General features: G+C 42.7%; 2 protein-coding genes across 6 annotated transcripts in view; both read left to right on the top strand.

Moving 5' to 3' along the window:
• The window catches only part of ralgps2 (Ral GEF with PH domain and SH3 binding motif 2), a 69,103-nt gene extending 63,781 nt beyond the window's left edge, over positions 1–5,322 (top strand). For 3 of the 4 annotated variants that reach the window (XM_005732200.1, XM_005732198.1, XM_005732199.1), the window contains exons 16-21: positions 125–202; positions 1,203–1,308; positions 2,563–2,655; positions 3,466–3,571; positions 4,826–4,917; positions 5,001–5,322. In XM_005732200.1, the coding sequence (XP_005732257.1) occupies positions 125–202; positions 1,203–1,308; positions 2,563–2,655; positions 3,466–3,571; positions 4,826–4,917; positions 5,001–5,030 (505 nt within the window). In that variant the 3' untranslated portion in view covers positions 5,031–5,322. The remainder of the gene's footprint in view (positions 1–124; positions 203–1,202; positions 1,309–2,562; positions 2,656–3,465; positions 3,572–4,825; positions 4,918–5,000) is intronic. The other variant, XM_005732201.1, reaches the window with a different exon arrangement.
• A 4,796-nt stretch (positions 5,323–10,118) lies between these two features.
• The window catches only part of fam20b (FAM20B glycosaminoglycan xylosylkinase), a 39,749-nt gene continuing 37,625 nt past the window's right edge, over positions 10,119–12,242 (top strand). Inside the window, exons 1-2 of one of the 2 annotated variants that reach the window (XM_005732202.1) lie at positions 10,119–10,352; positions 11,398–11,748. In XM_005732202.1, the coding sequence (XP_005732259.1) occupies positions 11,620–11,748 (129 nt within the window). In that variant the 5' untranslated portion in view covers positions 10,119–10,352; positions 11,398–11,619. Of the gene's footprint in view, positions 10,353–10,438; positions 10,788–11,397; positions 11,749–12,242 lie in introns of those variants that run through there. The other variant, XM_005732203.1, reaches the window with a different exon arrangement.

The raw sequence follows: 12,242 nt of genomic DNA on the forward strand, positions 1-12,242 counted from the left end.
CATGCTATTTAAATAAGGCAAAAAAAAAAAAAAAAAACAGTGGGGGAAAAAGAGAGCCACACAGCCTTAACAGTATCCCGTGCCCCCTATTTTGTCCTATCCTATCTTATGCTATTCTGAACAGGACTCGGTTCTATCACTCTCTGGGCCCAGTGACCCGTGTGGCCCGCATCCCCTACAAAGGCGTCTTGAGGCCCAGCAGGTACACCCATCTCGACCGGAACAAACTTGATCTGAGCCAAAGCCTCTCTTGCCCTCACTTTCCACCCTTGAGTCCCTGCCAGGGGCTGCTGTGTGCTGGTGCTTAGTGTGTGTACTGCTGGGGTAATCTTGTAGTTTGAAATAAGAGTGTATGTGCTGGTGAAATCACATATCTGGTGAAGGGAAAAGGATTCTTATGGTTCTTTATCTTTTGCTGCCTTCTCGAATTTCTTGCATGCCTGTCTCATTCTCAGACTTATTGAGGTTGAAGTCAAGGTATTGGAGTCTGCACGTCAGCCAGCTAAAGCTACAAGCGTTGACTTAACAGTCAAGAAGTCTGAGGATGAATCTTACTGCACCTTATTAAAACCTTTAAAAAAAAATCTATATTACCATATGCTTCAGATATCATCTTTCCAGATCCTGAGATTATAGTCAAAATAGACTTCTTTTTGTGATTAGTTTCCAAAGTATTTCACAGCTTGGAGGTAAAAGCAAATTTCCAAAGTCACAGTGCTGTCGCTGGAAAGAAACTGTTAAATCCTCATTCCTATAGTCAAGAGAAGCAGACTATTCAGGAGCATTAACGTCCAGCTGTCATGGACATTGCATATTAGGCATCTCTTGCGGTTAGGGATTCTCTCTCTCTCTCTGTCCCTGTCCGTCCCCCCCCCAAAACCAGGCTTCGCTACACTCCTGCACTGAGCTTCCTACTCTGATCCTCCAGACAGACACAATCTGCACACCGCTTTTCCCGTCTTTGCTCTTCTTTTTTGTGATAGCAGTGTTGAGATTTATATCTTTGAAATTCATTTTTGTCAAAACAAAATGGGGGCTACTTAGGCAGAAAGCAGGGGTAAAGGTAGCTTTGCAGATTGCATCTGGCTGTACTATTAGTTTATCTCTAAATCTATATGGTGTGCATGGAAATATGCATGTTCTTTTTCTTGTATGCATGTTTTTATATTTAAGGGGTAATGTTTGTCTTTGTCCCATTGCAGCTCAGCTGAGTCAGAGGAACTTGCAGTTCACTTGTACCCTGGAGCAGTCACAGTGCAAGGAGTGTTAAGGCGAAAGACTGTGCTCAAGGAGGGCAAGAAACCAACTGTGAGAATACACACTCACACATTTGTCTAGATAAGCAGACGCGCACGTGGCTTCATGTGCTGCCCATACCTTCATGTACTCCTAAGCAGGAGCACATGGGACATATATACTGTCAATCACAGATGGGACCTCAGAGGCTTCTTAACCTGCAGAATATCTTTCTCTGTCTGTTCCACATGTTTTCTCATTAACCTCACCCTCCCGAACCTGTGACACTGAGATTACCCCCTTATGTTTCGGCTGGAAATAAATGTGGAGCTTTATATGAACTTAAAATAACTAAAGACTGTCATAGGTAGTGATGATGGTTTAAAGTCTGGCGCTCCACACCTGCCGTGTTAATTAATGGCTTCACTTGATCCCATTTTCTTTCATGCGTTTTCTCTTTATCTCGTTTCTATTAATTTTAAGTCTTCTTGTAGTTTGCAGAACAAGCTCCTTAGATTGCATGTTGAGTCTTTCACAAGCACAAGAAAGGGTTTTTAAAAAAAATTTTTATTCAAATATGTTTTATATTTTAAGGTTCTGTTAGCTTTGATAACAGCGTTGCACAATATTGGCAACATCTTTACCAGCGCCATGAGGTCATCACCTGAAATGCTTGTTCAAGGAGTTCCCACATATGCTGAGCACTTGTCAGCTGCTTTTCCTTTTGTAGTCCATCTCATCCCAGTTTGGCATTCGTGGGTGAATGTAACCCTTACAAAGCCCAAAGGTATGTTTTGACTCACCAGAAAAGCCCCCAACCCACCTATCAACACCATCAAAGCTGCTCATCAGTTCTTCACAGTGGGAACCACACATGGAAATGCCATCCATTCCCCCTTCTCCGCATCTCAGAAAAAGCTTAACAGCTGGACCCAAAAGTCTAAAATCGTAACCTCTTGGGCCAAACAGATTTCCACGAGTCTAATGTCCATTCCCAGTATTTGGGATCTGGAGACTTGGTTGGGTCAGTGCCTTTGGCTCTGTATCGTTTTTCTTGAGCCATTCCTGTGTATTGTCCAGCTAGCAGAGGCTGTTGCCATTTTGGAGGTGTGATTAGTTTATAAGAGTTTTTTAGCTTCTTAGTTTAAGTCCGTGTGAATGGCAAGCATCAGATTACATTGTAAAAGATGATAAGTGTCATTTGCTTTCGTGCCTGTGGCTTGAATATAGAGTCTGTTACCATGTTAGTGTCACTCTATGTAGTTTTTCATTGACTTAATGTGGTTGAATCAGAGTGTGTGATCAGATTTCAATTTGTGCCTCTAGGTGGCATCTTGGACCAAATACTGGGTTGCTCTGTGTGGAACCCAACTCTACTACTACCCTGCCAAATCCTTGAAGGCCACTGAGAGAAAACATGTAAGACACACAAGCGCACACACACATACACACTCTTTAACACTCTGGTGACGCATGCATGGGCAGCGTTTTTGCAACAGGTGCTATAGAGGTGGTGTTTTCTTCGAGCAGGTGAGGACAACAGATGGAACGTAATGTAACGACACTGAGACGTCCAAACGTCTTAGATGTCCACTGTACGAACGGCAGGTGTTGATAGAAGTGAGTCGGCGTAGCAAACGACCCCAAAACACTCTGTTTTATAAGGAGACGACATATGATAGCCATTACTTACTCAGTCTTAAAAACTTTAGTCTGAAAGTCTGAAAAAAACACTTAATGATTCTTTTTCATGTGCTTTGTACTTGGTATGCACAGGGAGGGGAAAAGGGAAACGAAAACAAAGAGCTGTAAATTTTTCATGTCATGTCGACACGACATTATTCAAAAACAAGTAGGCTTGGGGTGTGTGAGTGTGTCTTTGTTTTGGTGTATAGCATCAGTTGGTTGAGAGCATTCACTGAAACTTTACAGAAGTTCAAAAGAGGCAGAGAAGCAGAAGGAAATGCAGGGAGTGTGAGTTTGAGTGTGCAAGGACGTTTTTTGGACCGTGGTGCAGCGGGGGTACAGACGGACAGATGGTAGCACTCATTGAATAATGAGTCCAGTGACATCACTCGCAGTCCTGTGTGTCACTCAGGCTAATGAGAACCTTGTGGAGTGCAAATGCAATGCTGGGAGTTCACACACATACACACAATGCTTGTGTTAATAATTCTTCCGCGTGTAAACAGAGAAGGTTGATTATGTTTTGGCTTTGCTTCTTACCAGTTCAAGTCCACGTCCAGCAAGATCGTGTGTGTGGTCGGTCTGATGGCTATGATGGCTGACGATCCTGAGCACCCTGACGTCTTCTTGCTGACCGACTCTGAGCATGGTGAGACTTGAACACGTGAGAGGGAGAAAGCAAAGAGGAAATGATTAATACAAGGAACAGTCTGTGTGTGAAAAGGATGCATTAAAATTGTAAAGTGGGTCAGGAGGTTTAAATTGAAGCTGAAGCTTGTCAGTTATTATTTTTGGCATCTCTTCATGCTCACAATACAAAAGGTGAAAAACCAGACCAAAAGAAGTTTGTGTTTTGTTAAGCTGTTTGTTTTTGTCAATTTTATTGTCGTTTTCATGAGGGGCCTAGTTCTTCTTTCTGAGTCTTTATCTGTTATTCTTGCTCACCTTCATGCACTGAATGACTGTAATGCTCTGAATGACTATAAATTTTAACTTGAAGGAATCTAAATAATCAGATAACACTCATACAGTAATGACAGTTGCTTAACTATATTGAATACAAGATGTCCTGCCAACTGATCCAAAGCTAGGATAAGAAATGTCATAATCTCATTGTGAAATTCAGGTGGTAACAATTTTTCTTTTCTTCAGTCATTTTGATCAAAATTTTGCACCAATGCACGCAAACATGTGGGTGGTGTCCACAATGTTGCTGAACAGCGAGGCTCTCTGTGAGCTAAAGGGGACAATTCATTTACACAGGCATTCACCTCGCAGTCCTCAAAGAACAAGTTTGAAAATTTCTTTCTTCCAAACTACATCCGTCCAGCTTGTTGACTGAGCTGCATCTGTTAAGCTTTCAGCGTGTTTTGTAGTTTGGAAGAAAATAGTCCCACATGAAAAGTTGCATGCACTAAACACTTGAAAGTGCTTACAGAAAGGTTTGTACATTTCTGAGAGTGCACTTACCTGCAGAGTTTTTTAGATGCATCTTCTGTGCATGTAAGTCAAGTGCCATCCAGCTTCATTATATTCAAGAGAAGGAAGTAATTTTCCAAAGCCATTATGCAAAATTGAGCAGGTGACATCCAAATTATCCAGATTAGTACATATCTCTAAAGGGCGGAGGAAAAATGTTTATTTGTTTTTGCTATAACCTGTCACTTTAAGCCCTGCAGATTAGTCATACTTGACATCCTTAATGTTCATACACAGGTGTTAATTATGTGCATTTACACACACAAATCATCTGACTTTGTCATAGATTTTTTTCACATGACTTTGCTTTGAATTTATCGAGCAGACCAAAGTCAAGTGAGGCTTTTAGCCATCTTTCCAGCTTGTTGAGAGAGCAGGTGGTTACAAGACCTGGCACCTCACTCTGTTTGTTTCCATTGCCTAGGTAACACCTACAAGTACCAGGCAGGGAACAGAATGAATGCTTTGCTCTGGTACAAACATCTGAGTGCTGCCTGTCAGAGCAATAGGCAACAGGTATGAAGACACGAATATGCACACACAGACATGCATGAGGCTGATTAACACGTGCATTTTGTAAAATCTGACTATTTTCACAGGTGCCAGCCAATCTGATGTCATTTGAGTGACTTGTGATTAGAAGTGCGGCTGAGCAAAGGAGAGAGGGATGAGGAGACAGACGAGGACGATGGGGAAGGAGTGCTGACTCAGTAATGGGAGCTTTCACTGCCATCAACCCTGACCACCGATTCTCCGATTCTTTGCCCTGGCCTCACTGCAGCCTCACCTGCCACCACTGCCTTAACCAGAGTACCCTGTGTGTGTGTTTGTATTTGACAGTGAATGCGAATCCGTGTGAATGAAAATGACTGTTTTGGATTTATTAACTACTGAACAAGGACCTGCACCACTGCTCATGTCTCCCGTTTGCTTTTGGTGTCTTCTGTTCAGCACCTTCACTGAAGCCATTTGACTTCTCCTTGCTGACAGACTGACAGGTTTTGTTTTGGGTTTTTTTGTTGTTGTTGTTGTTGTCTTTTGGGGGGAGGACAGACCCCCCCCCACCTCCTTTTCACTGGGTGAACTATCCACCCCCCATGCTTGAAAGCAAGTTTTCCATCTTTTTATTCAGGTGGATACGCGATCACACAAACAAACACACTTTGTCAGACTAACTCACTGGACTTTAGACTTATTTTTACTTACTTGTTTCACACTTTAAATTGTTGGTCACTTCAATCACTTGCATTGGCTCGAAGTCACATGGTTATTTATATTTACCATGTGCACGCATACACACACAAACATATTTGATTGCATCGTTGCAAACGTAAGGGCTCTTATTCGCAATCAATTCCAGCAGAAACAATTCCTACACTTCCTGAATGTGTCTAGTTTTTATTACTGTTCAGTATGCGGTGGTATAACTGCGCTGAGTGGGAGGTTCACTTTAATCAGAGGAGTCTTGTCTGTTTTCCACAGAGGTACGATAATCCCAGAATCTAAGCTAAGACGCGTTCACGGTCGGGTAGATGAGAGTTGCTCTTTTTCCTCCAGTGCTGTCTGCTCGCTGCCACCTGACATCCGCCCAGAAAGGCGATGGTTTGTCCACCAGACACAAGCATACACATAAACACTAAAGACTCGAAACTGTGAAAGAGTCAAAGAAAGAGAGCAACAGAAACTTGTGATACATGATTTTATCTCCTCTGGTTTAGAGTAGACACTCAAAGCTACCTGGAGCCATACAGAGTCTATTTTAAATCTTTGTTTATTATGTTTTTGTTTTGTTTTTTTCTCTTGGGCTGGACGGTGCAGTTCACAGTATTACCATGTAGTAGATGATTGCACAGCAACATTTTGTTTCTGTTACATTTGAATGTCTTTTTTTGCATTTATTTTGAATATTTTTAAGTACATGTGAATTTTAGTTTTTCTATTTTCGACCCTCATCTTCGTATCTAAGCCCGGCTTCAGAATTTTTGGAAATGGCATAAGCACCGAGGTTATAAGTAGTACAAAGCGACATTGCAACCACGTTTTTCTACTGCTTTATAAAATGAAAGACAGAGCTGCAGTGCAATTACGTGTAGTTACTGGTATGTTTCAGTTGGGAAAAACCGGGGATTTACATTTTCCGCTGTACATCCCGTATATGTCAGTATGCCACAGGCTGACTTTTGCGGTTTTTGCAAAAACACGAGCGGAGTGATGGTGGTGTACACAACAGTGAGGTGCTTTTTTGCTCAGTAATAGTCAAACATCAATTTTTTCCTTTTTAATAGCTGTTTACACTGTATGTTTACACAATCCTATGCCCAGTTTCACAATCCCTTCACTGCACATACTCTATTTAATAGGAAGCCTACCGTTGTCCCATCTATTAGTGGGGCGTGTTAAACTCAGAGAAGGTTTCGGGCTGTTGATAAAGGATAATGGGGTGGACACGTTCCATACTAACGGCTTTCTAATGGGTTTTTCTTCTTCTCCAGGCTTGTGTCAGGTTCATTGAGTTTCAGTTGTTTTTGTTAAAGGAGACGTTGTAGTGGATAAACCTGTGGAAGAATGAATGAGGGAGCCAAAAACAGGCCTGTGTAATGTGACGGTGACTTAAAGTATGTGTGCGCATATGTGTGCCTGTGCATACGTCTCTATTTTTATAATAACATTGTAATTCAAGCCAGATTAGGCAATCCCTTGAGGCTGCCATCACTGCTGAGCAGTGGGGTTAACCAGCTACCTAATCGTGTGTGGCTAACTTCCAGTTCATGCAATGGCTCCACACTGAGTTGTGCTGTGCCGAAATTCTGAAGAAAAGGTGACTCACAAGGAGAGAGGAAGTGGAACTCATCTGTGTCCGCTGTTGCTGGAGCTACGCGCTGAGGAGAGACTTTGTGAAGCAACAAAATCCCAGAGTGACTTACTGTGGAGGCTAACTGATGTTTGAGTACTGCTGGTTGGCCAAAGGGACAAAAAGAGGTCTGTGAATGAAATGGATGAAATGTGGGACACAGGATGGGTGGCTGAGAGACGATTTACCTGTGTTTGTCTAAAGTTGCTGGTTACTCTGTCTTAACTGACATATTCAGACAGTATGTCATTTGCAGTGCGTCAAATAAGTTTGTGCAACTATGGAAGAATTAAAGCTGTGGTCTGTGCAAAAGGAGAAAATGCATAGATGTTAAACAAAGCTCGTCTTGATGGTCAGCGACCCCATCAAATGTTTCCTTTCTTTGTATTAGCTTTATCTGATGTTAGATGAGAACGGTGGAAGAAAAAGACAAATGTTACTGTGGACATCAGAATAGAGAATGTTTTGTTTTGTTTTGTTTTGTTAATTAATCTGGGTACAATAATCTCTTTGAGAGCAACCCAAATTATGTCAGGCATTTTTTTCTTATGTGTGGTTTTCCTCACTGTAATCTGAGTTTACATGTTTTTTGGTTGTTTTGTTTTTTGTTTTTTTCCCCTCTTTTCAGCATATGGTCAAAGTAATGGAAACAGGTGTTTAATTTAGAGTTGGATTTCAAGATCAACCACTACTACTTCTGTTTTTGGAGAGTGTAATATAGCCACGCTCCCTTTAAGATAATCTTTTTTTTGGTTTTTATGAAGAAATTTGATGCCACGCTTGAACATTTTCGTGTCTGCATTACGAGCTTGTGTTGTTTCCTTAAAACTGACCATACTGTCTGCACATGCACAACTTGCCCTGCATTAACTGTTCCGGGCAAAGCTCATTCTAGATCTGTCTTTTTAATGGTCTCGTTGTCGAGATGGAGGGTTCGATGGGAGGATGTTTATTCTTTCGGTTGGCTGGAGAAGTGTATTCAATGTGAACCGGTGCCTCACGTGCACCAGCCAGGCATTCATTCAGCATTTACCGAGGATGGAAACGACGGCAGCCTGCATTTTAAGTCGTCAAAGCTGATGGGGGTGATGTATAAATTACCTTCACCCTTTACCTAGCTCTGTGTGTGTCTCGTCTCTGCCTGCATCGTGTCTGTGGCCAGTGCTATGACCTCTCTGAGTGATGCGCTGCCTAGTGACTGAGTAACAATAAACACTTTTTGGGTTTTTTTTTTTTTTTTTAAACTTCACATCAATTTTATGCTCGTCGTTCTGTTGAAGGTTGTGTGTGACTGTGAAATGAAGCACAGATTTGTGCAGGTGAATGTGAGTCTTGGTCGTATTACATGTCACAGTGCTATTTGACAATTCCACCCACTCCTCCCTTCTCCTTTTTAAAAAAATAAAGTAAAAAAAATCTGGAACTGGTGATGAGCACAATGTCTAGTAGTATGGCTTCTTCGTAGTAGTGATGCCAACATATATTTTTTAAAGCAATCTAGATTTTTAAGTCTAACAAAATATCGAAAAACAAAATCAGAGCACTCCAGTTACTCTGTGTTGGTTATTTTTTATTCTTATTACACTTTCTTAATCATCGTTAGGTTACAGTCAGATCCACTACACTATAGATGTTGGCTTTGCATTACTAATAACGCACTGAGGTGTTAGTCATACATAAAGTATTAACTATTTTGTTTGTACTTTTAACAGTTAAAGGTGTTTTGTCTGTTGGGTACAGTTTAAATGTTTGGGGAGGGGGGGTTGTTTTGTTTTTTTACTTCTCAGGCCTCCTAATTATTCCAATAAAATGATTTAAAATAATCTCTTTTTTTTATGTGGTCTGTCTTCCAAGAAAAAAAAACAACCCAACTTTCATAATAAAAATAAAGTTTTTGCTCAAACAATAAGAATGTGGAGGTTTTGCGTCATACGTTTACTGGTACTGGGGGCTAAATGCGTCCGTTAGTCAGCTGTCTTTAAAGGTCAAAAAGTCTGCAACACTTGTGGCACGAAGAGCAACTTTTATTGCTTGTGCAACACATTTGTCTGTGGTCTTCATCCAGGATGTTGCCGTTGAGTTTTGGCTCCTTGAGAGTTTCGCCTCTCCCCCTTGCACCTTGCAAGCAGGCTGAAGTTGTGCCAAAAGGCTTGACTCAGCTACTTTCATGAAGTGTTATATTTGTTTTCCATTATTGCTTGTGATTTTAGGTATCTGAATACCTGCGACCGTTCGTACGTCTTCCTGTTTATCACACATGCAAGAGATATAGAGAAATGTTGCCGTCAGTAACACGAGGGAGGTATTTTCCAAGATGGAAAATGAGAATGAGAGCGAGTCAAACAAAAGCACCTGCTCAAGGGGGGGGGGAGAGGTGACCAGGAGTCACTAAACCAATGAGCTTTTAATGGCTGTATAACAGATATTTTTCTTCGGATTTTCATCAAAGCAAAGGCAGGCTGTTGTCAGTACCCTGCCAAATCTATTTTCCTCATCAGTTTCTAATTGAAATACGGACCCCAAACTGTTCTCAAAATCTTAACTCGGTCCCCTGACAAATGCCCCCTATAGCTTTTAAGAATGGTGTCAATCTATAATAACACTAGTTCACATCTCCAAAAAGAAAAAAGGTTTGGGGACTTTCTTTTAGTGGTTCCCAAACCTTTTGTCTGATCTCCCACTTCAGAAGTCAGCAAAAGGTCGTGTTCCACTCATAGGTTTGATCCCACACAAATCTTTATCCGTTATTAATAATATACAAGGAGCCAATCTGCATTTTACTTATGCATATGCAACACCCATGCACACACACGGTGTTTCAGTTTCTGGGGGCGGGCCCTACAGGGCAACACTGCCGCCTGGTGGCTACCTGGCTGTCATGCAGACGGAGGAAGTGTTTCGGAAGTGGACACGGCAGGGCACAGAAGGAATCGAAGAAAAGGGCGGAGGAAAGGGAGCTTCCGAGGGGGGTTAAAAAAAAAAGAGAAATCACCGCGACTTCTAGCACCTAGCCAATTTACTAACACCAACTTTCGTTTTGAAAGACTGAAAGGACAGCTGTGTGATACGTAATCTACAGTGAACGGCGTATGAGCATAAGGTAAGTCTGCTCGGTCTGTGCCCAATAAACACAACAGACGACGTACTGTGTGCTACTAGCGGGCTGCTTTAGCTAACACGCACAGCAAGGTGTACAGCGGTTTGCTAAACGACTAGCTGTGTTGTCACGGATGTGAACGAGCCCGTGGTGACCTGGCAGAAATGAATAACGGGGGCAGTCTCCGGTAGAAAAGTGCCTTTCTGGTATTTTAGGTGTTTTTTATGCGGGCAGTGCTCGCCAGCCGTTTCCTCGGTGGCTGCATGAAAGAGCAATTGTATGGGAGACGCCGATGCCTGCGTGGCCAAACCCGTGTCGATAGAGCTTATTAACCGGTGTTTTTAATGTAGCTCGTTCGTGGCCGGTTTGTTGTCATTATGTCACAGCCTGGTAACATTAACTTCGGCTCGGCAGCCACAACGAGAGCAACAGAGGCAGGTAAGTGACGGGCAGGTGAACGTGGCAGCTGGATAATTTAACTGCTGTGATCCGTAACGCCTCGTTTGTGTGTAGCTGAAGATAAAGGTTTAGGATTAGATGAACATCACTGTGGCTCAGGAAACTCTTCTCTGCGTTAAAGGCAGAGCCACTTTAATGTGTCAACCACCAGCAGCAGCAGGAGTGGACCCCCTCTGCACCACAGCAGGACGACATGTCCATCATTTCTTAAGTGAGAAAAGGCAGGTTCAATAACAACAACACCCCGCCACCACCCTATCCCCTCATCCTCGTGCAGGAGAGGAAGGGATGTGAACCACCTTGTTGTAAACGTTGGTCCCTCACCTTTAATAAAGCCCAGCTGGCAACAGCAGCTACAGTAAGTAAGCTTTGCTGCTGGCACAAAGCTTACTTTTGAATGTACGCACACATTTCCACAGACCAGACTCTGCCATCGTGATGTAGTTGCACATTCTGGACAGGTTTCAACTGTGCTGCAGTACTGGGTCATCCTCTGCCCTGGGGGGAACTGAGCCAGAGAGGCAGCGAATCAATCAGTTTTCTCTTCACATATTATTGACAGTACATCTTTCATCTCTCCCTCTCCTAGTTCTCCTGCTGTCTCCCTGCTGGTGACTGCCTGTTTGCTTAGACTGCAGCTCCAGGGAAAAGGCAGAAAAGCTCCCGTCCTTCAGACAAGTTGGTCTTACAGTGCAGGCAGGCAGGAAGGTGACTGAGCTGCAGGGGCCATGCATCAAGGGTGAGGGGTGTTCGCTGTGGGGGAGACGCACAACTACAGGCAAGGAGGAGGTCAGGGCCAGTCAGTGTGGAAATGAAGCTCAAACAGCGCATGGTGGTGCTGTGTGCCGTGCTCCTCCTGCTGGGCCTGGCCAAGATCTTCCTGCTGGATGGAGGTGAAGGAACTGCAGCTAGCCGGCGGGACCTCAGAGCGTTTCGCAAGGTCAGGATGCAAGTGGGCTGTTTCATGTTAAAGTTGCGATCAGAAGTTTCCACTCACCATAGACATGAATGCTATGGTAATTTACATTTTTTTAATATTACTACTTTCTTGGAGCGGTTGTTTTTACAGGATGGAGTGATTGTTTACCATACGTCTTTAATGACTTTAAAAAGGAACTGGATGCTCAAATCCACACACAAGGTCGAAAGCATACATACAGGCTGAAATGTGTGTATATACATTCACTTAAATAATTAATTAGCTGGTTCTACGGTGTCTTTTAACTTGACAAGGCCAAGGCCTATAGACTGGTAGTTTCTCTTTGCCATCATAAAAAGGATTTTTTTGACAGCACTCATTGAATTGACTAATAGTCAGAACTAGGGATGGGTACCGGTGTCCGGTGCCATCATGGCACCGGTTCTGACATAAACGGTAGTAACCAGACCGAAAAGCAACGCACATTTCGGTGCTTTATTTCGGTGCTTTTTTTT

Source organism: Pundamilia nyererei, unplaced genomic scaffold (genome assembly GCF_000239375.1).
Source record: "Pundamilia nyererei isolate P.nyererei 1_Seehausen unplaced genomic scaffold, PunNye1.0 scaffold00046, whole genome shotgun sequence".
Taxonomy (NCBI): Eukaryota; Metazoa; Chordata; class Actinopteri; order Cichliformes; family Cichlidae; genus Pundamilia; species Pundamilia nyererei.